Source organism: Sinohyriopsis cumingii, chromosome 12 (genome assembly GCF_028554795.1).
Source record: "Sinohyriopsis cumingii isolate HCF-2022 chromosome 12, ASM2855479v2, whole genome shotgun sequence".
NCBI classification, from domain to species: Eukaryota; Metazoa; Mollusca; class Bivalvia; order Unionida; family Unionidae; genus Sinohyriopsis; species Sinohyriopsis cumingii.
Window position 1 is genome coordinate 29514526 of NC_142972.1, and position 26359 is coordinate 29540884.

General features: G+C 35.6%; 1 protein-coding gene across 1 annotated transcript in view; it reads right to left on the reverse strand.

Annotated features, from left to right (window-relative positions):
• LOC149786167 (uncharacterized) overlaps positions 1–23929 on the reverse strand; it is a 61238-nt gene extending 37309 nt beyond the window's left edge. Inside the window, exons 1-5 of the mRNA XM_089976520.1 lie at positions 23474–23929; positions 17995–18154; positions 13697–13867; positions 9328–9419; positions 3684–3907 (exon numbers count right to left, since the gene is read on the reverse strand). Coding sequence (XP_089832646.1) covers positions 3684–3907; positions 9328–9419; positions 13697–13867; positions 17995–18154; positions 23474–23796 — 970 coding nt within the window. The 5' untranslated portion in view covers positions 23797–23929. The remainder of the gene's footprint in view (positions 1–3683; positions 3908–9327; positions 9420–13696; positions 13868–17994; positions 18155–23473) is intronic.
• Between the last annotated feature and the right edge of the window lie 2430 nt (positions 23930–26359).

Sequence of the window (26359 nt, forward strand, 5' to 3'; positions counted from 1 at the left end):
TGAACTTGAGTTTCTTCCTCAAAAACTTGTGATAAGAAGGGACCTGCTCAGCTGTAGCAAAGGACAGCCTGATCAGCTGTCACAAAGTACGCTGCAGATTAGGGACTACAGTGTTTGTCCTACTTTAGAAATCAAGGAAATTTTGTAAACAATGACCAAAATGACTGTATCTGCAAAATGTTATAGTCCTTAACTCATTACCCCTGGTGCTGCGTACTGCCGAGCTCTGTAATGTCAAGGTCATGTATGATACACTACAGTGGGTGGTATTATAGAAAGGTAGACAGATGTAGCTCTACAATGATACCAACTTTCTAGTTGCACTACAAAATACTGAGGGAAAAATGTAATTTTTTTGACCCAATTTGCTTCCACCCAAAATTCACCGGTGGTTGGAATCCGATTTGTGTCTGGCTTTTAGACTTTTTGGCCTCAGATCTAAGGCAGCCTGGTCTGAACTGCACAGACAGACAAACCTTTGCAAAAAGTATGATAAGATGGGCATTTGGAATGTTTCTAACACAGCTAGGCATTAGGTTAATGGGGAGTCTCTTGGAAGCCGATGTATTAGGATGTATCCAGAAATAGCCCCCAAAATGTGTTTCCTACTCATATTTCAGGCAAAAACAACACAAACCTCCAGGGGTTAATGATATAATGAACGAAGATCAACTAACTGAATTGGCCATTCTGAAGTACTTTCATGTCATATTTATACTTGCAAGGGTTCACTGACTGATCTAAAAATAAAGGCAGAACGAAAAAGATTTTGTGACCTGCATCCTCAGTCCATTTTTAACCGCAACAGATAACAACTCTCACGTGGACGACTTATACTGACATCGTTATCTCAGATGAAATATTGGGTAATTGTTATAACCTTTAACTGATTTAAACTTGTTTTTTTAATTATATAATTCTTTTCTGGATATAATGTAACACACATTTTAAAAACAAAATGTAGAAAAAATAAACTGCAAGCCTACGGGTGATTAAACTTAAATTTTAGGAAAGTAAAACAGTAGGCTAACAAGTTATCACCATCCTGACAACAGTCCAACAAGATCAAAGACACTCGAGTTTAGCAAACTGAAATACGGTATTCAGTCCGCAGTTAATGTTTAATCTTTAAATATTTTTTATGTAAAAAAACAACAAATGTAATTAGTTGAGTAGTGCCAAGATTGGGCCCTGTGTCACACAGGGATGCCACACATTAAAGGGAATAAATATATCAAATGTTAATTTTCTTTTCTTTTTATTGAAAACGTTTTGTTGACACCACTGAAGTGCTAGATTATAAACAGTCCTGCTAGTACAAAGAGTCTCTGAAGCTTGATGACATTTAAAGAAAGCAGTCTAAAAAAGACAGGATGAGGATTGGTCCAGAGTGTGGGACTAGTTGTTGTTGTTGTTGTTGTGGGGTTTAACGCCATTTTTCAGCACGATAGGCTATACATGGCGGCCAGTATTAATGGTGGAGGAAGAACCCGGAAAACCCCGGAAAGAACCACCGATCCACGAGAAGCTACTGGCAAGCTTTCGTGTGGGACTAGTAACATTTACGCTATTGAAATCATACAATGTAAGGTGTCCAGTGTTATATTAGTTTTAATTTTCATGACTTTTCGGCAGCCCATAGCAATAGTTAAAAATAAACTATATCAATCTTTATTTAATGCTTATGTGCTAGCATTTCCTACAAAAGCCAACAAGATGTGCCAAAATGAATTTACTATAAAGTGGAATAGTATCAAGAATGACACAGATTTTGGCTGAAAAAGTTAACCATATGTTGCAAGAGCTGAAGACAATCTCCGTTACGAAAAGAGGATCACTTTCTAACTCTTGGACAAAACAAGCACAATCAGTCTCAAAACAAATTTCTGCTCAGGATAATTAAGAGTTCAATGAACAACCGACTGATATCTTGAATATCATTGCTTCTGAAACATTGCCTTCTACAAGCCATTTGGCTACTCCGAGAAATGCTACTGTTCAATTATATTTGAAATCCCAAACTGATGTAATAAATTCTGACCCCGTTGGTTTGTATAATCAGCAGAAACAAGACTACTTTCAAATAAGCAGAACTTAGAGTTGAGCTAGAGAAGCAAAATTTTTAATTTGCCGGAAAAATGTTGATCAAATTATGGTCACAGCTGACCGTAGACAATTACCCAACCATTGCTGAGTAAATGCATCCTTTAAATTCAGAGCTCTTGGCACAGGATATATTGTGTAGAGATCAAAACTGGTGTGACACCCATGTCCACTCAAGCCAATACTTGCTTCAGATTGTGAAGTGTGACGACAACATGTGCTGTTCAAAAGCACGAAGCTCATTCTTCCACGTGATAAAAGACAGATTTCTTCCCCCTCCTTTACCCCTTGTTCAAACATGTGAAGGGCTTAAAGTTCCAGAATGAGCAACAGATGGAGCCTGGCACAAATTTCCATCCTTATTTGCAACTCAAAGTCTCAAAATGGAAGACATTCTACCTAAGTCAGCAAACACATTTCGGACAATTCCATATGATCTTTGTTTCCTTTCACTTCAATCTGTGCTGAATGAGAAAATTTGCAAGATATGCCAAGTGTACTTCATCTCTCTGGTCATCCTGTGAAGTCACTCAGTCCTTCACAAACAAATAGCAGTTCCATCGAAGCACATCAGACCAATAAGAGTTGCTGCTAGAAGGCAACACAAAATGATGGTCATGCTAGCAAAGGCGGAGAATGGAGAAAGTGTGGATTGGATTGACGAGGAGGAGCTTGGTTTGGAAGGAATATCCCTTTCAATAAATGATGTTAATCTAGAAACAAATGGATTTCTTGTTCGTTCAATGGAGGATCAACTTACTTTGCCTTGGGATAATGATAAATATGAAGAGAAGTAATTCACTTACAAATACTTCAGATTTTAAACCCTTAGAATTTTTGTGGATTTATTGAAACTTTAATGTTAGTAAGAATTGAAGTGATTGATGTGTTTAATTTACATTTCCTTTTGTTTTTTGTTTAAAATTAATTTCATTTTTTTAAATAATTTTATAAACTTTTAACTAGCCATGCAGTCCGTGTAAAAGCCTGATTAATTAAATACTATTTAACATTAAAGACAGTTGTTTTGTCTGTATAGTTAACTGATTTACATTACATTAACTTTTCAGAATTACAAAAATTGCGTGGAAAAAAGCAGGGTATGATATTTGTGACATCACATAGAGGACAGTCTGGGTTTTTGTGACAAAGCGTGACATGGGGGAGGGGGTACAAAAATGGCAAAAATTGTGACGTCATATGTGGACAACCCCATTCAATCTGACTTCAACAAAACAAGACCATTGAAGCTGACTTCAGCATAAAAGACCATTCAATCTGACTTAGCAGAAAATACCATTCTCTGAATTCAATAAATATGCAGGTATGTTATGTAGCTTATTTGAGTGTGTTTAATAACCAACTAATTAAGGCTATTTTTTCAAACAGCAGGAACAAAACTTGTAAAGCATGTTTTAAACAGAAGAAGGAGTTTGCGCATCAACAAGTTAATGACATTTATTTATTTATTAACAAATCTCATGGTAATAAACTTTTTATAAAAAACATGGGAATGCTAAAAGCAACAATGTTAGTAGAAACTTGTCTAGCCATTACTATAGTTATTGAAATGAACTCACCAATATAATCATACACAGACTTCTTTACACCTGAGAAATCAAGATTAGTTCCTGCTTTTAGACAGGCTGCTACTGTGTCGACAGGTGTCTTGAGGTACTTGTGTGCTGTAATAATTAACTCGATAGCCCCCAGGTCACTCACAACATAACCTGTGAAATTCCACTCATTTCGCAGAATGTCTGTCAAAATCCTATCATTTGCACATGCTGGAATTCCATTGATGCTGAGTTATTGAATGAATAGAAAAGAACAGTATCAGTATTTTGTATGAGTGAGGACAAATGTTTACAAACAAACTAACTTTTGATTCAGCTGCAAATAATTACTCTATATAATATTGTCCAAGTACAAAACAACAGATAATATTTAGTACATAATAACATACAAGTACTAAATGGCAGATAATATTTAGTAGATAATATTGTACAAGTATTAAGTGGCAGATAATATTTAGTTGATAACATTGTACAAGAACAAATCACCAGATAATAATAATATTTAGTATAATAATGCTGTGTATGTACAAATCACCCGAAAATGAATTTCTTTCTAAAATCATACTGCAGAGCATGACCTCAAAATCTTGAGAAATCTTGCCTGGAATGACATTTGTCCTAAAGAGCAGTTTTCAATAATAATGCTAATAAACTCGCAAAGGAAAGCATTACTGTTCCATGATCAAAAAAGTCAACGAACTCGCAAAGGAAAGCATTACTGTTCCATGATCAAAAAAGTCAACAACCTTGCAAAGGAAAGCATTACTGTTCCATGATCAAAAAAGTCAACAACCTTGCAAAGGAAAGCACTACTGTTCCATGATCAAAAAAGTCAACAAACTCGCAAAGGAAAGCATTACTGTTCCATGATCAAAAAAGTCAACAACCTTGCAAAGGAAAGCATTACTGTTCCATGATCAAAAAAGTCAACAAACTCGCAAAGGAAAGCATTACTGTTCCATGATCAAAAAAGTCAACAACCTTGCAAAGGAAAGCATTACTGTTCCATGATCAAAAAAGTCAACAAACTCGCAAAGGAAAGCATTACTGTTCCATGATCAAAAAAGTCAACAAACTTGCAAAGGAAAGCTTTACTCTTCCATGATCAAAAAGTTAACAAACTTGCAAAGGAAAGCATTACTGTTCCATGATCAAAAAAGTCAACAAACTTGCAAAGGAAGGCATTACTTTTTATGGTCAAAAAAGTCAACAAACTCGCAATGGAAAGCATTACTGTTTCATGGGAATAAAAGCCAACAAGCTAGAAAAGGAGAGCATTACTGTTTTATGTTCAAAGAGGAATATAATGTCCAGTAGTTTTCTGTAATAATTCTGACAAGCTAGCAAAAGGAAAGCATTCGTGTGTCGTGGTCTAAAAATGGATGTACATGTATTCATGACAGCATTCGTGTGTCGTGGTCTAAAAATGGATGTACAAGTATTCATGACAGCATTCGTGTGTCATGGTCTAAAAATGGATGTACATGTATTCATGACAGCATTCGTGTGTCGTGGTCTAAAAATGGATGTACAAGTATTCATGACAGCATTCGTGTGTCGTGGTCTAAAAATGGATGTACAAGTATTCATGACAGCATTCGTGTGTCGTGGTCTAAAAATGGATGTACAAGTATTCATGACAGCATTCGTGTGTCGTGGTCTAAAAATGGATGTAGAAGTATTCATGACAGCATTCGTGTGTTGTGGTCTAAAAATGGATGTAGAAGTATTCATGACAGCATTCGTGTGTCGTGGTCTAAAAATGGATGTACAAGTATTCATGACAGCATTCGTGTGTCGTGGTTTAAAAATGGATGTACAAGTATTCATGACAGCATTCGTTTGTCGTGGTCTAAAAATGGATGTACAAGTATTCATGACAGCATTCGTGTGTCGTGGTCTAAAAATGGATGTAGAAGTATTCATGACAGCATTCGTGTGTCGTGGTCTAAAAATGGATGTAGAAGTATTCATGACAGCATTCGTGTGTCGTGGTCTAAAATTGGATGTACATGTATTCATGACAGCATTCGTGTGTCGTGGTCTAAAATTGGATGTAGAAGTATTCATGACAGCATTCGTGTGTCATGGTCTAAAAATGGATGTAGAAGTATTCATGACAGCATTCGTGTGTCGTGGTCTAAAATTGGATGTACATGTATTCATGACAGCATTCATGTGTCGTGGTCTAAAAATGGATGTACAAGTATTCATGACAGCATTCGTGTGTCGTGGTCTAAAATTGGATGTACAAGTATTCATGACAGCATTCGTGTGTCGTGGTCTAAAAATGGATGTACAAGTATTCATGACAGCATTCGTGTGTCGTGGTCTAAAAATGGATGTACAAGTATTCATGACAGCATTCGTGTGTCGTGGTCTAAAAATGGATGTACAAGTATTCATGACAGCATTCGTGTGTCGTGGTCTAAAAATGGATGTAGAAGTATTCATGACAGCATTCATGTGTCGTGGTCTAAAAATGGATGTAGAAGTATTCATGACAGCATTCGTGTGTCGTGGTCTAAAAATGGATGTACAAGTATTCATGACAGCATTCGTGTGTCGTGGTCTAAAAATGGATGTACAAGTATTCATGACAGCATTCGTGTGTCGTGGTCTAAAAATGGATGTACAAGTATTCATGACAGCATTCGTGTGTCGTGGTCTAAAATTGGATGTAGAAAATCTCAACAGATATCAGGTTATGCCAAATTTCATAAATAGAACCATTTTTTGTGCAATGGAAGTGAATAAACGTTGATGGAGAGGCAGAAAAAGGGCCAGATCCAGAAATATTCTTTAGTATCATTTAGAATGGGGGTGGGGGTATAAAAAGTAGGTGCAAAGACTGTTGACGGAACCTAAGTGGGGGCCCCAAAATCCAAAGCCCTGGAAACTCCTGCATTTAAAGCATTTCCAGGGCACTATTTTAACCATCCTATGGTAAAGAAACTTCCTCAAGTAAATGTTCTGGTTGTTGCATTGTGAGAGGGGGCATATACAGACTCTGATGTGAAGCAAATTAAAAGCCCTTGACATTAACCTATCATACATGCAACTATAATGAACAGCACATTATGATCCAAGGTAACCTCTTTCAACTACTTGTACTTATTCATCAATAAATAAGCAACTAGAAGAGATTTGTTTTTGAAAGAAAAAAACATATCACTCTCCATATCCCCAAAACAATGTATGTCCTTCTGTGACACTATCACTTGACAGAACATAAGAACAAATCTAGCAAAGTCAGTAATATGAAAGTTCGTTAGAAGTGTGATTAAGAAGATCCTCAATTTTTACAGTATGGATATCAGTCTTCAAACTAGTTCAGTCAATTTTAGTAGCATACAGAAAGCTTCAGCTTTGTAAAAATTAAATGCAGTTTCATGTTTGTCCACATCAAGGGACCCAAAGTCCAAAATCTTGAACCACCCCCTCCCTTCCAACGAACAATATCATTCTCAAGTGGTCCAGATGACTTAACACATGGCCATTTTTTCACTAATGTAATGTAATTCTGTATGAACACAACCGATTGTAAGTTATCTCCCAAACTTAATCTCAGGTCAAATTGACCTATTTTGCTACAGTCAGACAAATTCTTTCCAAGTAAAAATACATAATTAATATTCATAGTGACTTGCTCATAACTGAATACATGCAAGGTCTTGATGATATAAACTTATTTACTAACTTTTATTGAAACTGGGTGGGAAATATCATGTCATTAAAATGCACAAACTACAATTATTATAAAATCTAAGATAATGATGATATAAGATTTTTTACATGGAAATATCTTATAAATATTCAATATCCCTAGTGTTAACAATCTCAGCAAGACATAAAATGATCTCATAAATATGCATAGGTCTCATTCAACATCATGATTAAACAAGACTCCAACATAATAACAATGCCCATGGTAGTCAAGGAGTATTGCCTTGTTATGATTAAGACCACCAGATAATGAAGTATATATGATACACAATTACATGTTACTCCCATACTATAATAAGGAGTATATTGCCTTAAAGTAAAACCACATTATAAAGTACATGATACATATAATTTTATTACCACCGAGTGAAACTTGCCTTAAAAAAAACAACTGGTGTAATTAAGAGACTTAAAGTGAGCCTGAATTAGCCCATTTACCAAGCCTGATAAAAAAATCAGGTAGTTAGTTAGCCCATTTACCATGCCTGATGAAAACTGGGTAGTGAGCCTGTATTAGCTTCTTTACCAAGCCTGATGAAAACTGGGTAGTGAGCCTGTATTAGCTTCTTTACCAAGCCTGACGAAAACTGGGTAGTGAGCCTGTATTAGCTTCTTTACCAAGCCTGACGAAAACTGGGTAGTGAGCCTGTATTAGCTTCTTTACCAAGCCGGATGAAAACTGGGTAGTGAGCCTGTATTAGCTTCTTTACCAAGCCTGACGAAAACTGGGTAGTGAGCCTGTATTAGCTTCTTTACCAAGCCTGACGAAAACTGGGTAGTGAGCCTGTATTAGCTTCTTTACCAAGCCGGATGAAAACTGGGTAGTGAGCCTGTATTACCTTCTTTACCAAGCCTGATGAAAACTGGGTAGTGACCCTGTATTAGCTTCTTTACCAAGCCTGATGAAAACTGGATAGTGAGCCTGTATTAGCTTCTTTACCTAACCTGATGAAAACTGGATAGTGAGCCTGTATTACCTTCTTTACCAAGCCTGATGAAAACTGGGTAGTGAGCCTGTATTACCTTCTTTACCAAGCCTGATGAAAACTGGGTAGTGACCCTGAATTAGCTTCATTACCAAGCCTGATGAAAAGTGGATAGTGACCCTGTATTAGCTTCTTTACCAAGCCTGATGAAAACTAGGTAGTGTGCCTGTATTAGCTTCTTTACCAAGCCTGACGAAAACTGGGTAGTGACCCTGTATTAGCTTCTTTACCAAGCCTGATGAAAACTGGGTAATGAGCCTGTATTAGTTTCTTTACCAAGAAGGATGAAAATAAGTTTAGAAATTGGTAAGATGCAAAATCACCTTGTTACTATGGAGATATGACTCACTCAACATCATAATGATATATGCCTATTTACCAAGTTTGATAAAAATTTGCACTCATTACTGAACTTGTCTGAGATCATCAAGATCGTATTCCTATTTCAATTTTAATCAAAACTTGGATGACACTAAAAGACATCGAGAGTGATAACAATAGCTCAGCCAATCATATAAAAGATCACCTCAATAATCAGCATGGCTCTCACTCCCTATCAAACTTGTGTGAGATCTCACTCATATAAGCATACTGTCTAAGCTTGATCAGAATCAGACTGGAAATAAGGTTTCTGGAGTGTTCACGCTTGGTCAACCAATTAGATAGGTTAGATTTCAAGCACCAAGAATGGTAACAAGCAATTATTGAAGAATTTCATGATGGCCAATAGATGCAGGACATACTGTAGGCTCACAGGACCTTATAGCCAGATTACCTAAAACAAGAAGATTTGTGTTTGCAAAACATCACCAAACAAAAATCTAAGTCCTAAATGTTTTTAAAATGTATAACTGATATGTCAGAATTCAGCCCATTGGACCAGCTATATATAATACAAAAGACTCGGTATATGTCAAACATAACTAGACCATTACCTGTTAAAACTGCACATGAAACTATACGTCCCGGCTTTAACACAGGCTCGATGAGCTGGTAGGTAAGTAAGTCTAAGGTCTCTCTCTGTCACCTTGAGAACAGTAACATTAAAATGCAATATTCCTTTGTTGTGATAATGTTATGAGTATAATATTATTTCAATTATTCCTCAAAAAGTATGTTAGAATTTGAGCTGTTGAATACTTAGCATGAAAGCATTTCACCTCATAAATGGACTTAGAGTTCAATTCAAAATTCTGTCTCTACAAGACAGTTACGGGCACACCTTGCAAAAGACAATTTGTAAATAATATTATGAGGGTGTTCTCTGCAGGACCTAACAATTTAAAATGATGGTTTCACCACCAAAATCCACTCAAACTATCTAGTTTGGCATGTTCAGGAAATCCTTGTATTGAGGCCTAAAACTAGTATTATTTCTGCTCAGTGTGATGCAGGGTTTATAACATGGCTTGCTTTCCCTAAATTGTAAACATGCAGTGTGCAAAAGATTGTCTTCATTTGTGATAGGGTTTATTACTCGTTCATACGTAGCAAAGTTTTAGGACAGGCATAAGCTGTCATAATAACACAGTGACAACAAGTAAGTACTCTCTGTACTGAGTTACGTACCTTGACAACAAATAGAGCTGACTGCATACAGTTGCACGTGCCATGATCACATTATCAATAGTTTGTGGACATGATATGAGTGCATGATGAACAATGTACTGGGAAACACCCCAACCTTTCATGGAACATCTGCCTGATAATTTTTCCAGCTATCTGCTTAAACTTAACATACTGCATGAAATGTTCCCACCAAGCTGATTAAAACTGGCTCAGCCACCAATGAGAACAAAAAGAAATAGGATTTTCATATGGTAGCAATGGAAGGCACACCATTGTTAAAAACACAATTCTGGAACAGAACATTTTACAAAAAATTCCAAACAAGTCTTTTAAAAAAATTCCATTGTATAAAAGTCAAAAATTGTTCTTTAATCTTTTTGCTAAAGAAGCCACACCATTTCTAGAAGTGCCACCTACAATACGTACAAGACGAGTCGAACTGCAAACTTCAGAGACCCAGATCGGCCGCTGCATAATGTGCAGGCAGATCTGGGTCTGTGCAGTCTTTTTGTTTGCAGTTTGACAACTTATAAGCAAGTACATACAGCACATAAAATCTGATCAAGCATAACCAAATAAACATCTAAAATAAGTCTGATAAAAAATTGGCTCATTCGTTCTGGATAAGAAAACAAAAATAGGTTCCCATTGCTAAGCCAGTAATCCCAACTCAAAATCTGGCAGAAAATGTCTTATAAACAAATCTTACTTGATCGAAATGTGTTTTCTGCCTGGTTGCTAATGAAACAACAATATTGCCTGCAAAACCAAACACATATTCAAGACACATGTCCTAAGAATTATTATTATCTTGTTTAAACTAAACTGGATCAGCAGTTCTGAAGAAGAGGCTAAAAGTAGGTTTTCCCTAATGCTGCTATTGATTCCATGTTTCTGAGGGAGCCACCCCTGAAACCGCTTTGATGGAGCATGTCCTATGAAACATTCCTATAAACTTTGATTACAACTGTCTTTGCCGTTCTAGAGAAGTCATCAAAAAAAGATTTTCTGCATTACTGATATGGAAGCTGTAATGTTGCAAGAACAATATTGATAGAGTATGTCATAAGACAAATATTCCAATCAAGTGTCATAAAAACTGGCTTAGCTGTTCATATGGAAATCAAAAATGTTTTCCACCCAGTTGTTAAAGAAGCCACAGAATTGCTAGTGGAGCCACCAAGGAAACAATTTTAACAGTGAACCTGTTGCTTGGGGAGCCATCCTAAAGATAAATCTGACTTAATATTTTTATAAAAGAAATTTTTTTGTAAATTATGTTTCGCTGAGAATCACATTAGCCAGAGGCGCTTCATTCCCTATGTTAATGTCATGGGTAATAAATTCCAAGGAGAAATACATTCCTATAAAGTCTTATCAAATTTGGTTTTGCCATTCTGGCGAGGATGTTCAAAATAGGCTTATCATACGGTTGCTAAGGAAGCCACACTTTTGCTAAGAAAATTTTCTTCCATGAAATGATATGCATCCAAATAAAGCTACCCAATAATTTTAAAATACCTGCAAATTTGAAAGTGCCTAGTTCTGAATCAATGTGTGGGATCGATTGGGAAGATAATCCTTTTGCAAAAATGTTTTCTAAAAATGTGTTTTTTGTGAATACTGGGCCAGGAATTTTAATGATAATGAATAAAATACCAATGGTTCATATGAAAGTACCTCCATATGATGCAAGCAAATCAAGTCTCCAATAACTTTATCCTTGATCTACAAGGACAAGTGGAGAAAATATACGGTACAGAATTCAGTGTCATAAATTAAGCGTTACATCTCATACAAAGTTTGCCAAAACCTTGATACTTACTTTAAGTTGCCCATGTAACTTAATTTTGAAACACCAGGTTGAGACAAATTATTTCCATATGAATGAATACAGTTCCTTATTCGTACTGTTGAAACAAGAGTATAATCAATGATTAAATAGTTCACATCAATGACCTCCAGCAGCAACCATTGTAAACCTTATCATGCAGAAAATAAATTCAGACTAAAGAGATCTTGGCCCCTTTTCTAACTAAATATTTTTGTCAAGTTTTATTTATCATTACAGTTGACCTTTTGATCCATCTATCGATCTACTGACCTACCCACCCACCTACCTACCTACCTACCCACCTACCTAATGTAACAGGATAGAAAAGACTTAAGAGAATAGAAAAGAAGATACTTTTCTTTCAACTCAAGTTAGAGGTAAATAGTTAATAAGAAGCATTAATTTTCTGAAGTCATTGTTCTTACAATATCTTTGAAAATATATTATCATTAACCACCCTTAGAAAAAGGACGCTACTGGATGAAAGTCACAAGTTTTAAGTAACAATGGCGTGCCAGCCAGCAGTACATATTCATGTATCAAAAATTACACTGATTAGTCTCTACAGGTTAGGCATAACATGCAAAAAGTAAATTGTGCATTCCACTCACCTAATTCCTATACTCAAACATGTACAATAAACAATGACCCTGCTGTTATGTATCACAATATACAATGTATAGTCTTTAATATGTTAAGATGACCATTAAATAACACATTTAGTCAAACTTCCCACTGCACTGCTCAGAATGTACCTTCTTTGTAGGCTAGGATGTATATATGTCTAGCATGAATGAATCAATTCAAAAAGCAGGTCACAGAGACCATCATTTTCATTTATGATCAACTAAACATCATAAAACATCTTTAAGCGAAAACCACATGCAGATATGACAATTCATTCACGAGTTGTGATATCAAGATTTTCAAGATGGGATGAACAGCAACAATTTCATCGAGGACCAACTAGACATCATCAGACACCATTCAGTCAAAACAACACGCTGATACAACCATCCATCTAGGAGGAGCTTCAACAACAATATATTCAAATTAGATATGCAAATGTCACCCTTTTCAATTAGGTCCAACTCGACATTGTAAAAAGTCTTCTGGTGAAAACCTCATGGCAATATTACTTTTGTTCAGGTGGAGCAGTAATAACAAGAATTTAAAGATGGACACCATGGTGGCCATACTAGATGTAAGATAGACACCATGGTGACCATACTGGATGTAAGATAGACACCATGGTGGCCATACTGGATGTAAGATGGACACCATGGTGGCCATACTGGATGTAAGATGGACACCATGGTGGCCATACTGGATGTAAGATGGACACCATGGTGGCCATACTGGATGTAAGATAGACACCATGGTGGCCATACTGGATGTAAGACACCATTTTCATTTAGGACCAAATAGACATCATGTAGTAACACAGTAATTCTGAACATCTCTGTAGTAACACAGTAAATTCTGAAACATCTCTGAAGTAACACAGTAATTATGAAACACTTTGGGAGTCATGCCAATACTTAATCCTGTGGAAAATATCAATTTACGATATCTGTATTTAACCAAAACAGTAAATCCTATATTGAGCTTTACCATGGTGGTATGCACTATATCCGCATGACCAAGAACCATATGCTGCATTTGACTGAGGACGATGCAGCATATGCAACATTCAACTGGACTGTGTTTACTGACACAATGGGCACACTCTGGGTGAAATGCATCAGAGCATCTACCATCTTGGGCAAATATAATCTGATACCAGTCTATCAAAAGCAAAAAATCACAAAATAATATTTTATGTGTTACTGTGTTAATGAAATTGCTTCAATATGCTGAAAAAAACAATCCATGCAAAATTTTCAAAATCAAATATTTACCCATGCATCAAACGAGAATCTGGAGGCTGGGATGTTATCAGGTCCACCGTGGACAGCAATGACTTTACATCCAGAGCTAGTCAGCAGGTACCGGGAATGATTTCCCTGAAGACCCTGGACGTGGCTAGTTGCAATCACACCTGTCATGTAGGGGTCCTCACCATAGACCTCCTGAATGAACAAGAGGCAGGTAATTAAATCTAAGTACATCTAGTGGTCCCCACCATACACATCCTGAATGAACAAGAGGCTGGTAATTAAATCTAAGTACATACAGGGGTTCTCACCATACACATCCTAAATGAGCAAAGGCAGATAACTAAATCTAAGTAAATGTAGGGGTCCTCACCATACACCTCTTGAATGAACAAAAGACAGATAATAAAATCTAAGTACATGTAGGGGTTCTCACCATACACATCCTAAATGAGCAAAGGCAGATAACTAAATCTAAGTAAATGAAGGGGTCCTCACCATACACATCCTGAATGAATAAAAAGCAGATACTTAAGTATCCAAGTACAGACAGAGGCCCTCACCATACACCTCATGAATGAACAAAACGCTGGTAATTAAATCTAAGTACATATAGGGGTCTTCACCATACATCTGAATGAACAAGAGGCAGGTAATTAAATCTAAGTACATGAAGGGGTCATCACCACAACACCTCCTGAATGAAGAGGCAGGTAATTAAATCTAAGTAATATCAGTTAATAATTCATCATTGAAATGATGTGAAAACTCCATGTCCCTAGAGTAATGATAAAGTTTGAAAATATATTTTGGAATACAAATCTTATTTTATACTTCAAGAATCTACTAGAGAAATACAAAACTAAGCTCCTAAAATTTCAAGATCAAGGTAAAGGTTATGGAACACTAATAACAGTGCATTCATTAAAAGTTGTGAAAATTAATTTCAAAATGAGCTGAAAAAAGACAACATAAACGGTAATGGTAATTGAAGAATTATCATAGCACATTCTTTCAAAGTTTTCAATATTTCAAACTGATAAGAGAGAAGACCCAAACACTTACTGCCTTGAACATGACACTGTTCATAGACTTTTTTTAAGGATCCTCAGATGCCAAACAAGACCCCATCTCACTGTACACTGTAAACAGATCCCATTCCCAATGAAAAATATTTCACAATTATACTGAATTTCTAATGTCAGAAATTTCCTGTAGAAAATTTAATTCCCAATTGATAAAATGTTTTCCTAAAATGATGAGATGTGTACTCATTTACCATCATCCTACAATGATTTGCCCTGACCTCTTTTTTAATAATCTTAAAATGATATATGTCCTGTCCCAATTTGCAATCATCCTACAATGACATGCCCTGTCCCCATTTGTAATCATTCTAAAATTATAGGTATGTCCCCATTTGTAATCATCCTACAATGATAAGTCATGTCCCCATTTGCAATCATCCTAAAATAATGCGTCCTGTTCCCATCTGCAATCACCAAAGAAAATTCCTGCTCTTCTGACGAGTAAAATAAAAATAATAAAGGTTAATTATGTCCAAAAAAATCTGCCTAATGAATTCATGTTTTTGGTCCAACATAGCTCACTGACTGTATTTATTTTGTGGATAGCCACACTAATTATCACATCATGGATACTGAAAAATCAATAGTCATATCTCATTAATCACTAACAAACCATTGCTTTGAAAAACAATGGTAGAGGTGATTGTTACATACAATGATTCAAATTATGAATCATCTTTAGGAAATAATTCCCCTTCAAGGCACTGTACTAAAGTTACTGTCAGATAAACATAAAAAATAAAACATAAAACAATATTGTATTGCAGACAATGATATGTATAATGAGTAACAGACTGCAATAAAAATAAGTAAACATTGCATTTAAAAATAAACTAATGAAAAAGGTCAGGAAAATAAAAACACACAGAAGGAAGGAAACATTAGGGGCACAATTCCTAAATAAGAAAAACAACAAAATTCAAATGCATTCATTAACCTGCTATCTACATACAACATAATTTTGTATATAAATTTTTTTTTTTTTAAATCTTAAATTTTAAAGTTTTTCTACAAATCAGAAAAAAAAATCAGTAAAAATGCATAAAAAGTAAGCAACAATGTCAGATGGTGTTGAACACAAAAGTGAAATAGTTCATACATATAAGCAGTAAATTTAATGCAATCTTTGTCGCACTGTATGCATATAACTAACCATAAACATAAACTTCAAATGTTTCACTACGATTTGTTTTCTAAAACGTAACATTGTATAAAAAGTATCATATGTCCAATGCATGGTATCCATTCCGATTCTCCTGATCTATCCCTCATAATCTATACAAATCTACTGATCTATCCTATGCTACTGATCTAATACTCCTGTTTTCATCCAATTCTCCTATCCAATGCTCCGATCCAATGCTATTTATCTATCCAACACTACTGATCTATTGAATTCTACTGATCTACCCAGTTCTACTAATCAATCCAATTCTACTAATCCCTTTATGTATACCAACTTCTAATAAATGCATTCGTAGCAGAACAAAGTATGGAAAATAATATCCAGAGTGTGTGAAACCTGCCAAAAAAACTTGCAAACCCAATAGTCCAGTAAAATGAAAATACTACAGGTCTTGTTCACAACCATTATACAACACAAATTGTAGTAAGTGACTAAATGGCAAATTCAGGTAGACATGAAAATCAGCCTTTAGTAAGGTTATTAATATAATGAAATGTGGAAAATAAAAATATGCACAATATATTTATACTGTATGTCAAATTTTTTATATTTAATTAAATTCAGCATAACATCGCCACTGTTTCCTGTCCTGAACAACGATGCTTAATGTCCAGCTGCTCCAATCGATACATAACTAATCCAGAGGCTGGACATCAGAATCTCTTGCTGCCATTTGTTATGACTCTATGGTCTTAAACTAAGTAACAGAAAGAATCAAAACCAAAAAATTTAGAAAAATCAACAAATAATTTAATTATCTAAGTAACGAAAATGAAATTTCAAGAGGAACTTACATTATTGTGAACTAAATCCCAAATAATCCTAAATGTTCTATCACAAGTCCAAAAGTATAAAGTGTTCAGAATAAATTCCAATAATACTGAATGTGCTTATGTACAAATAGTCTTGCATTATCACAATGATATAATCCAGAATGTATATGACTGAGTCCTCAATAATCTCAAAGTACTGTTTTAGTCCAAAAATTCAATGAGCACTTTGTAATTCAAATGAACAATTTAAACAGATGATTCCACTCAAATTATGCCTCAACACAAGTAAAAATGATTCCAGGCTGATATTAAAATAGGAATGAATACTTTGTTGACAAAACCTCTGTTATACACATCCCTACTTGACCTATGTCACAAAGGCATTTTTCTATAAAAAAAAAACTCTACTGACAAAACCTCTTTTATATACATCCCACTTGACCTATGTCACAAAGGCATTTTTCCAAAAAACCTCAGTCATCTTAATGGAAAATTACACCAAACTGTAAGCAAGTTCACTTCCAGAACCTATTAGGGTCACAATCAATGCTAGACCACGAACTCGTACATTGGGGCCCCAAGTGACCGAGTGGTCTAAAGCACTCACCATTATGGATCAATGCCATCTCACCTCCGTCTGCATGGGTTCGAGTCTCAGGTTCAGCCAATGTGGGTATGTGAAAAAGCTTGCCAGCGGCTTCTTGTGAGTTGGTGATTATTTCCGGGGTTTTCCCAGGTTCTTCCTCCACCATTTATACTGGCCAACATGTATAGTCTATCTTGTGCTGAAAATTCTAGGATTATTTGTGATTTAAACTGCAATAACGTATATGTTCCTTTTTTTCAAATTTTTACTTTGCATTCATGGAAATAAATTACTTGTTGAATTTTACAAAGCCTGTTGCTTCTCACTCTTTTCTATGACTTATTTCAAGACCATAGAGTTGTAATACTAAGGCCCAGTTTCTCCAGCAGTTTTGGAAAAGAAATTTTTAACTTTCTCCAGAATGGCTGTGCAAGTTTTGATAAAACTTCGTAGGAATGTTTCTTTGGAGGTTCACTGTTAAAATCATGTCCTGGGTGGCTCCTCTAGCAATTCTGTGGCTTCCTTAACAAGCAGGAGGAAAACATTTTTTGATTTCCCTATGAACATATAAGCCACTTTTAATCAGACTTGATTGGAATATTTTTCTCATAACATACTATAACAATATTGTTCATGCAACTTCATTCCAAGAAGAAACTTTAATAAAATTAGAGGGAAGGTAATCTTGCCTGATTTCTTCCCCAAAGCGGATGTCTCATGATGTTCATGAAGGGACTGAAGCAGCTAAGGCCAGTACGATCACCATATTGTCCATGCTTTACAAATTCTATATGTTTTGCTCGAACCTCCTCTGCTGTAGCATGAGCCACATCATACATCAAGGAGGGACTGAATAATAAAAGAAAGAAAATAACATGAGCCACATCATACATTAGGGATGGATTGAATAATAAAGAATAAAAAAAGTCAATATGGCTGCATGGTATAAAATATATGGTAAAAGAATGATCTTGAATAAAGTTTAAAAAATTCAAATTTAATCTGCTCAACAATATGAAAAACCTATTCAGGAAGATCAGCATAGGTAACATTGTCAACTAGGTTTTTGAGCAACAACTTACTACCTAAAACTAATGAACACTTTCAAGTACAGGCCACCCCTAAATAAGGATAGCTCTTTATCCTGGTGAGGCTTAAAAATCAAAGTAAACAAAATATACTGAAAGTAATCCTTGACAACACATTTCCTCACTGAGATGCCTCAACATGCCAAGTATCATGGACGTAGGTGATCTGTGGTCTATGACAATGAGGGTCTAACAAATGTATACCCAAAAACAGAAAAGTCACTCAAAGATGAAAATTTAATATAATGACCTAATTTTAATATGGTCGCATTAAAAATGCTGATATGCATCTGCATTGAAAGTTTCACAACTGCTGGATAAACTGGGCCTATGTATTACAACTCTATGGTCTTAAAACAAGTCATAGAAAAGGGTCAGAAGCAACAGGCTTTGTAAAATTCAACAAGTAATTTATTTCTCTAGAATACAAAAAAGTGAAAAAATAAAACATATGGTATTGCAGTTTAAATCACAAATAATCCTAGAATTACAGACACAAGTCCTAATGATTAAAGTTCTGAATAAACTTTAGTAGAAATCTAAATTAAATCCAATGCTAGAAGTGTTGATGTACCTGTGGTGGCCCATGTAGTGGTGATGTGCCAACAGTCTTTTGTTGAATCACAATATTATAATCCAAGAATATATCCTTTAAATTTCACTATAAATTAGGTTTCTATTTAAAATAATGTTATTCTGATGAGAATTTTGTACTTCCAGTTAATAAATAATTTGAATAAATAAAATTCCAGCCCAAATGAACTACTAGACACAACAATAATACAACTGACTGCTCAGATCTTAAAGCACAAATGAATGATTTCTAGAAAAGCAAGATTATATAGCCCTCTACTTGACCTCAGGTCACAATTGTCATTTTCTAAAAATAAACTATTACCTGATATAAAATGATCTTTTAGAAGGTTCCTACTGCTTACAAAATAAAATCTTAGTTAACCCATACTCATAGGAAACTACCTGCTATGTGCTATTTGTTTACAGAAAATATAAAAAAATCAATGACTGAGGTCAAGCAGAAAATGAACTTGATTTTGGACAAGGTTAAGTCCAACATACAATTTTCCATAGCAAATAATGAAATTTAAAAAACATTTAAAACAATGTAAATTAAATATACACAACAAAAGAAACTAAGTATTTAATGAACAGATAGCTAAATAAAAAACACACTAAAGCATGAATATATGGTTACAATGACCTAGTGTTGATTTGGTAGAGTAGCTCTCCTTAACAGGCATCAGCATACAAATTTAAATACATGCAGATGAAATAGGGAACAAGATATTGAGGATGTAAAGAATGAATTTCTGAAAACTCAAGTCACAACAGTATGAAAATTAGGTCACAATGACCTAGATTTTGTATGATTAAGTTATTTTCTTTGAGATGCAGTCATATATAAAAGTTTAGGAATGTTGGTTTATTAGTGTCCAAGATACTGATGGTATAATGAACAATAAAAGTACAATCAATTATACAAGTTAGGTTACAGTGGTCTAGTTTTGGTATGGCATAGCACTCTTCACAAAATGAAGAGCTTGAAATTAATGCCAATCTGCTATCCTGAAGTTACCAATGGATCAATAAAATCCAGGCATCACTAATCCACTGGAGCAGCAAAAATTACTGAGTTGGCCTTTTCATTAATAGGTAATTTATCTGTTTGCTGAGTACCTACCAACATCCTGCAGTTGAAGAGGAACAATAAATGTTGACAGCAAAAGTGGACAGGTGTTAAACCACTCATCCAGTAAATTAGTGTTATTACTGTCAAAATATTCTTTGCACATGTACTACCCCCAAGCACTAATTCCATTACTAGTGATAACAAAATGTATAGAACCTCAGGCTTGTAATGACCAATCTGAAAATGTCACATTCTCCAACTCAACGAATAATCAGGAATTATACCAATGTATTTTAATATTCATATTGTTGTTGGTAAATGTTCAATGCATGGTGTGGTGACAACTGTAAACATGTTAAGTAATTGCAAGCTACCAATCAAATGTTTCTAAATATGGTGCTGCTTAACTTGCCAGACATACAAGTTTTTAATCCATGCTGCTTAGACCAAGAAACTGCCTGGGATCTTACGGACCTATATCTAATGATGAACCATATATGAATTTATGAACATTAACTTTCAACATTTTGTGATGAAATATACTTATTACGCTTTGAGTTGATTTTAATAAACAATAAAAGCTAAATTAAAAAATGAACTAGCTTCGAACTGAAAAGGTTGCTTCTTTGCTCTGGATAAATCATGGTCATTAGTAACTTCCCATACTCAGAACATAAATATCTTAAGAATTCAAACCTGACAATATCAAACAGCCTTCATCAGCAACCCTCAGAGCACAAATATCTTAAGATATCAGTCCACTTCAGGTGGCCTTTCATTACTAGCATCTGTCATCTCAAAAGACCCAAGTGGGCCTGATTTTGCTCAACTGGCTTACAGATGACCATTTCACTAAGCAGAATTATGTTGCAATGAACATACCCAATGTAAACTATCTCTCAAACTTTATACTGATTTTGCATAATTTACTTTATTCTGATAAAAATTCTTTCCAAATATGAAGGCATAATTAATATGCACAGTCTCTTGTTTGTAATCAATCCAATCCAAGATCTTGATAATAATGAACTCAACGGATGAAAAATATGGCATAATGAGAGGCTGCAAGCGCAGCCAATCAGATGGAAGATTACCTCATTAATATGCATTGATCACACTCATTACTGAAACAATCCATGATCTTAATGATATCACCTTATATACCATGTCTGATCAAAACTGAATTAAAATCGGACTTCCAGTGGTAATACTAGGCTCAGCCAATCATATGATTACACCATTATTATGTGTGAATCTCACACATTACAAACCCAAGATTTTATTGATTTAAGCCAAAATATCAAGTTTGTTTAAAATCAAATCAGAAACAGGGTTTCCTGAGTACCAAAAGACTCAGCCAATCAAATGTAAGATCAATGCATATGCATCCATATATCCCAAGTTAGATCAAAATCAGATAAAATATGTGGAAACAATATCAAGCAATTAGATGCAAGATTATCTCATTAATATGCATGGATCTCATTCATTATCAAACTCATCCAGAGCTTTGATACAACCTTACCTTTTGAGGTGAAGCAAGACTGAATCAGAAATATGGTAACCTGAGGCTAACAAGCTCAGCCAATGAGATACAATATCACCTCATAGGTCAATGTTTCACTTCTTACTGAACTTGTCTGAGATCTTAATTACATAAGCTTACATTCTGAGTTTGATCAAAACTGTATCAGAAATATGACCTCTAGAGTGGTAACAATGTCAGCCAATCAGGTAAAAATCATTTCATTAATATACACAGATCTTGCTCATTACTAAACTCACCAAAGCAGTTCATGAGATAAACCCATAATCCATGTTTTATTTAAATCATATCAGAAATATGGCCTCTAGAATGTTAACAAGCAATTGTTGATGAATGTATACACAACAGCTGTGAGACACAGGCCTTACCATAAGCTCACATGACCTTCGGGCCAGGTGTGTTAAAAATGCCACACAAATCTTAGGCAATGTAGCATTGATCTTAACTAAGGTGGGCAATGCTGGCAATTACTACATAAAACTTATAAATCAAGATAAGGTTTATAAATTAAATTTCAACTCTGCCAGTCTTAGCTGCAAGCAATGTTTCATCATCTGCTCAGTCTCATCTTCACTAGCCAAGGGTCATTGATCCATTTCATTCCACATCCTTAGTATATTTTGTTAGCTGAAATAATATCTACTGCTTTGACAACTGAATGGATGCAGCTAAAAGAAACTGCTCAACTTGATCAACTGTTATGTTTACATTTTTCGGAACAATCATATCAGCCTCTGTACTCAACAACACATACTGCATGCTAGTTTCTCCAATTTAATCATTTGAAGCAACTTTTAATTCCGAGTCAATACCTGTCAATATGAAGGAAATTACCTTAATTACCAGGTCACAAAATGTGCTACTTCTTTGGTTAATCGCTTCCGCTTGCTATATATAGGGACTCCTTTATCTACAAGATGGCACAAGTACTATTTCAGCTGGCTAAGTATGCCATGGGATGATGTGGAATAGAGTGGATTGATGACCAGGATTTGGGAGTTGCTAGTGTCTGCAACAGTTGTAAAATAGAACCAATTACCATTGAGTTGTTAACTATTCTAAACTTTATGATGTATTATTGCTAACTGCAGTCACAAAATGTACCTTGGATTGTGTTATTGTTTCCTTCTACTAGCTAAATTATACTGCACTTAGGAGTAAGTATTTATCATGTACTTACCTAGTTCTGTGTGGTAACTGGTGCAGAGCATTTATGCTTCATGTGCCAATAACACTAATGTTTTCAAAACAAACTATCATATGGTACCAAGTCACCACTTAAAGTACTACACAAGCTTACCTGGTTGGGCAATTAGACCAGTAATCCAAAGGTTACAGGTTTGATACCCAACTAAGCCAGCCTGGGTTAGCTGCCTTATGTACCCTTTAAAAGGCACTTTGCTCCCACAACCCCTGAAAGATCTGACCATTAATGTCCTGAAGGTTGCATTAAAACCAACCAAGCTACCAATATTCTGACTTACCAGGATTCCAAGCCTTCTTCACATCTTAACACATTGTATTTGTTTAAATGGATTTTTTTTTATGTTGCATATTTACATGAAAAACGAAAAAATGTTTACAACAAGCACTTCTACTGGCCTGATTGATCAAGTACTAGTTCTACAGAGTAAGGCGTGTTCCCTGATATTTATGCTTTTGGTGCGACCCAAAATTACAAATATCGGGGGAGACTTCTAAAACTGTAAGACTATTGTTAAGTATATGCCTGATTGTTTTGATATCCAGGCCTGGCCCTGCATCTGGACAGATGAAACAAGCCAGAACTTTTCAAATATGGTTTGAATTTTACTTTATCCTCCATGAATGTTACTCCTTTTAAACGTTAAACACACTTTGTGTCGACTCTTGAATATGCTTTTCACCTGAAGGAAGCTGCAAGTCCCAAAGCTTGTGGAAATGAGGTTGCCTCCCCTGCGCTAACTTGCCCCCTCAAGCACTCTGTGGCCCAGCTGTAGGGCCCGATACCCAGCCTATCAATGGCAGGGGCCGGGCCCCCATAGGGATCACCCCCTCCCCTCGACATCTGCAACATGATCTCGTCAAGAGTAAGTCGTCCCACCAAGTCATCAACACGAGCATCCCAAGGGAGGGAAGTGTTCCTGAATGGCATCAAATCACAGACATAGCCTTGGAAAACTGTGGCAGAAAGAACAAGTACGATACTTTCTAAATTATAAATTTTCATGGTAACACAAGTGTCATGCGACAGGTTAGATAATGCCTATACACCACTGTACGAGGAGTACAACTGATACGATATCGACACTTTTGAGTACCTAAAGCTAACACCCGGAAAGCCGACACATACCAATTATCAGCTAAAATTGATCAGCGGAGATTTCGGTATCCTACACATCGCGTCTGATTTTTTATTTCAAATATCAAATTTTATTTTCATTAAATATATTTCTTTTGCTCTTATAAATAAAAAAGAGAGCGTAAGAGGAAAACAAAATATGTCTTTTTCGTCTCATTTATTATTGTTCATTTATTATTATTATCATTATTATTATCAAAATTTAAACAGACCAATCCAAACGAATATATCTTTCCTGAAAGATTACATATATATATATCATAAATTGTCATTGATTAACGCAATTATGGAGGGGTACCAGTGGATGTGGCGAGAGAGTCAAATCATGTTTTATATCTATACGTGGAAAATGTCCTTAGGTTTCGATCTGATATTAAATTGTTGAAAGTGGTTGTTTTTAAATTGTTAGAGTTATCCTCAATATAGGTCACTTGGGGGCATAACAGCAAATCCTATATCAAAAACGTCCAGCTTGATGCAAAACGGAAAAATCTGTGTTAAATTCTTAGTTATAGGCTGTTTCCATGTGAAAGATTTACAGGGCACAGTGGGAAATGTAATGTTAGATATTTGGGGGGGGGGTGAGTTAGGGGGTGTCCGTTATTTTGTTATAGATACTATCCAACACACATTTTTTTAATACAATCCAACATACACATTTTTTTAATCACAATCCAGAACCTAATTTTGATTATTATCCAATGTCCCGTGCAAACTATTTAACACACCCTATGTAGAGACTAAAACCCTATGCCGACTATCCAAATTAAAGGTAGTAATCGTTATAAACACGAAATGCTCGCAAACAAACCACACTATCACACAAGCAAGGACGTGAAAACGATCGTCTTTGTCTCCGTTTTTCTCTCAATGAAGTGGTGCCATAACTTGTTCATATGCACCAGGGATTCAGTAAGCCTGGAAATCGTAGTCGTGACAAGTCAACGATAAGTGACAAAACTGGCGAAAGCACCGATTTATGAGGTATATGGTAGAAGAATTTTAACGTGAACGAAAACATTACATCTAATGATCGACATAGAGAATGTGAAAAAGAAGACAACGTCATTTTGAAAAAAAATAAATCAAAGCTTTTTGTTTGGTTTAGCCCCTCTACTTGTTCAAGGAAATTGAGCGCCATACGGGAATTAACATTACACCATCGCTTAACATACCGGTGGCGATATGGGCTCAAACGGGAAATCTGTTTTAAAATTGTACATAGATTTAACACGTGGATTGTATTATAGGGTAGAAGTGTTTATAGGGTCAACATTTTTATAGGATCAAATAGGAAGTTTTGTATGTACAATCCAACACATAAAATCTGCTAACTGGTAACCACTTTTTGATTACCTGACACTTAAATGCATGCATCGCATGCTAGTAGTTAATGGGGATGGGCTGGGGACAATGGGGGACATAATATTAACGGGAGGGGGGGTACCCTAGGGACAAAAGGGATTTTAACATGGGTGGACTACATAGGGACAAAGGAGTTTAACATAGGTTATAACTATTGATGATTGGGACTGTCATGGGACCATGGAAATTTAATATGCAGTTGGACTATTGAGGAGCAAAGGGAAATGTATGGAGACAAAAACATAGACATAGGCAAACAAACAACTATACAATAGACAAAAATTTTGTTTAGGCAATAGAGAATAGGCATCTTTTCTCGACATATGAGTGGCCCTGAAAAGGGACATTTAACTTTATTCTACTTTCTCTCCTCCCTTCTTCTTCTCCATCAGCGCCTCATCTTCTTTAACACATTTTTCTTCTTCTTTTTCTCATTATTGTCTTCATTCTCCTCCTTCTTCTCTTTTTTCATCTTCTCATTTTCTTCTTCTTTCATTAATTTCTCATTGTTAGCTTTTATCTGTTCCTTTTCCTCCTTTTCCTCTTTTTCCTGTTTTATAATTTCCCTTAATCTTTCTTTTTCTTTCCTCAAATTACTGATTTCCATCTTGACTCTGTATGGGTTATAACATCCATACTCCATCCTTACTAACATCTCTTCAACCTTCCCTAAATCATCCACCACCCCTTGCAAATTTTGCATTCTGTCTACGTGATTGCTCGCCATCGTTGTTTATTCAATGTTGAATGGCGCAAATGTTCGTTCGTTCGATTCAATTAAAGACGCTTTCGTCCTTTCGGACACGTGCGTCTAGTTAGCTCCAGCACCGATGGATATTTAGTTACTCGTACGGAATGGAATTAGTGCCATATCCCGTACGCTTTAATTCATACACCGTACGCTTTTTAGTTTTTTCCGACTCCGGGGCTATATAGAAGAGCCACTGGACATTTGATGAGTGGGAATCTCAGCGCACATACTCATCTTAACATATTCGATAATGCCTAATCAGCTATCATGTCCGGACCTGTGGAGGGAGACCAGGGTCCGAAAAAAGTGCTATGG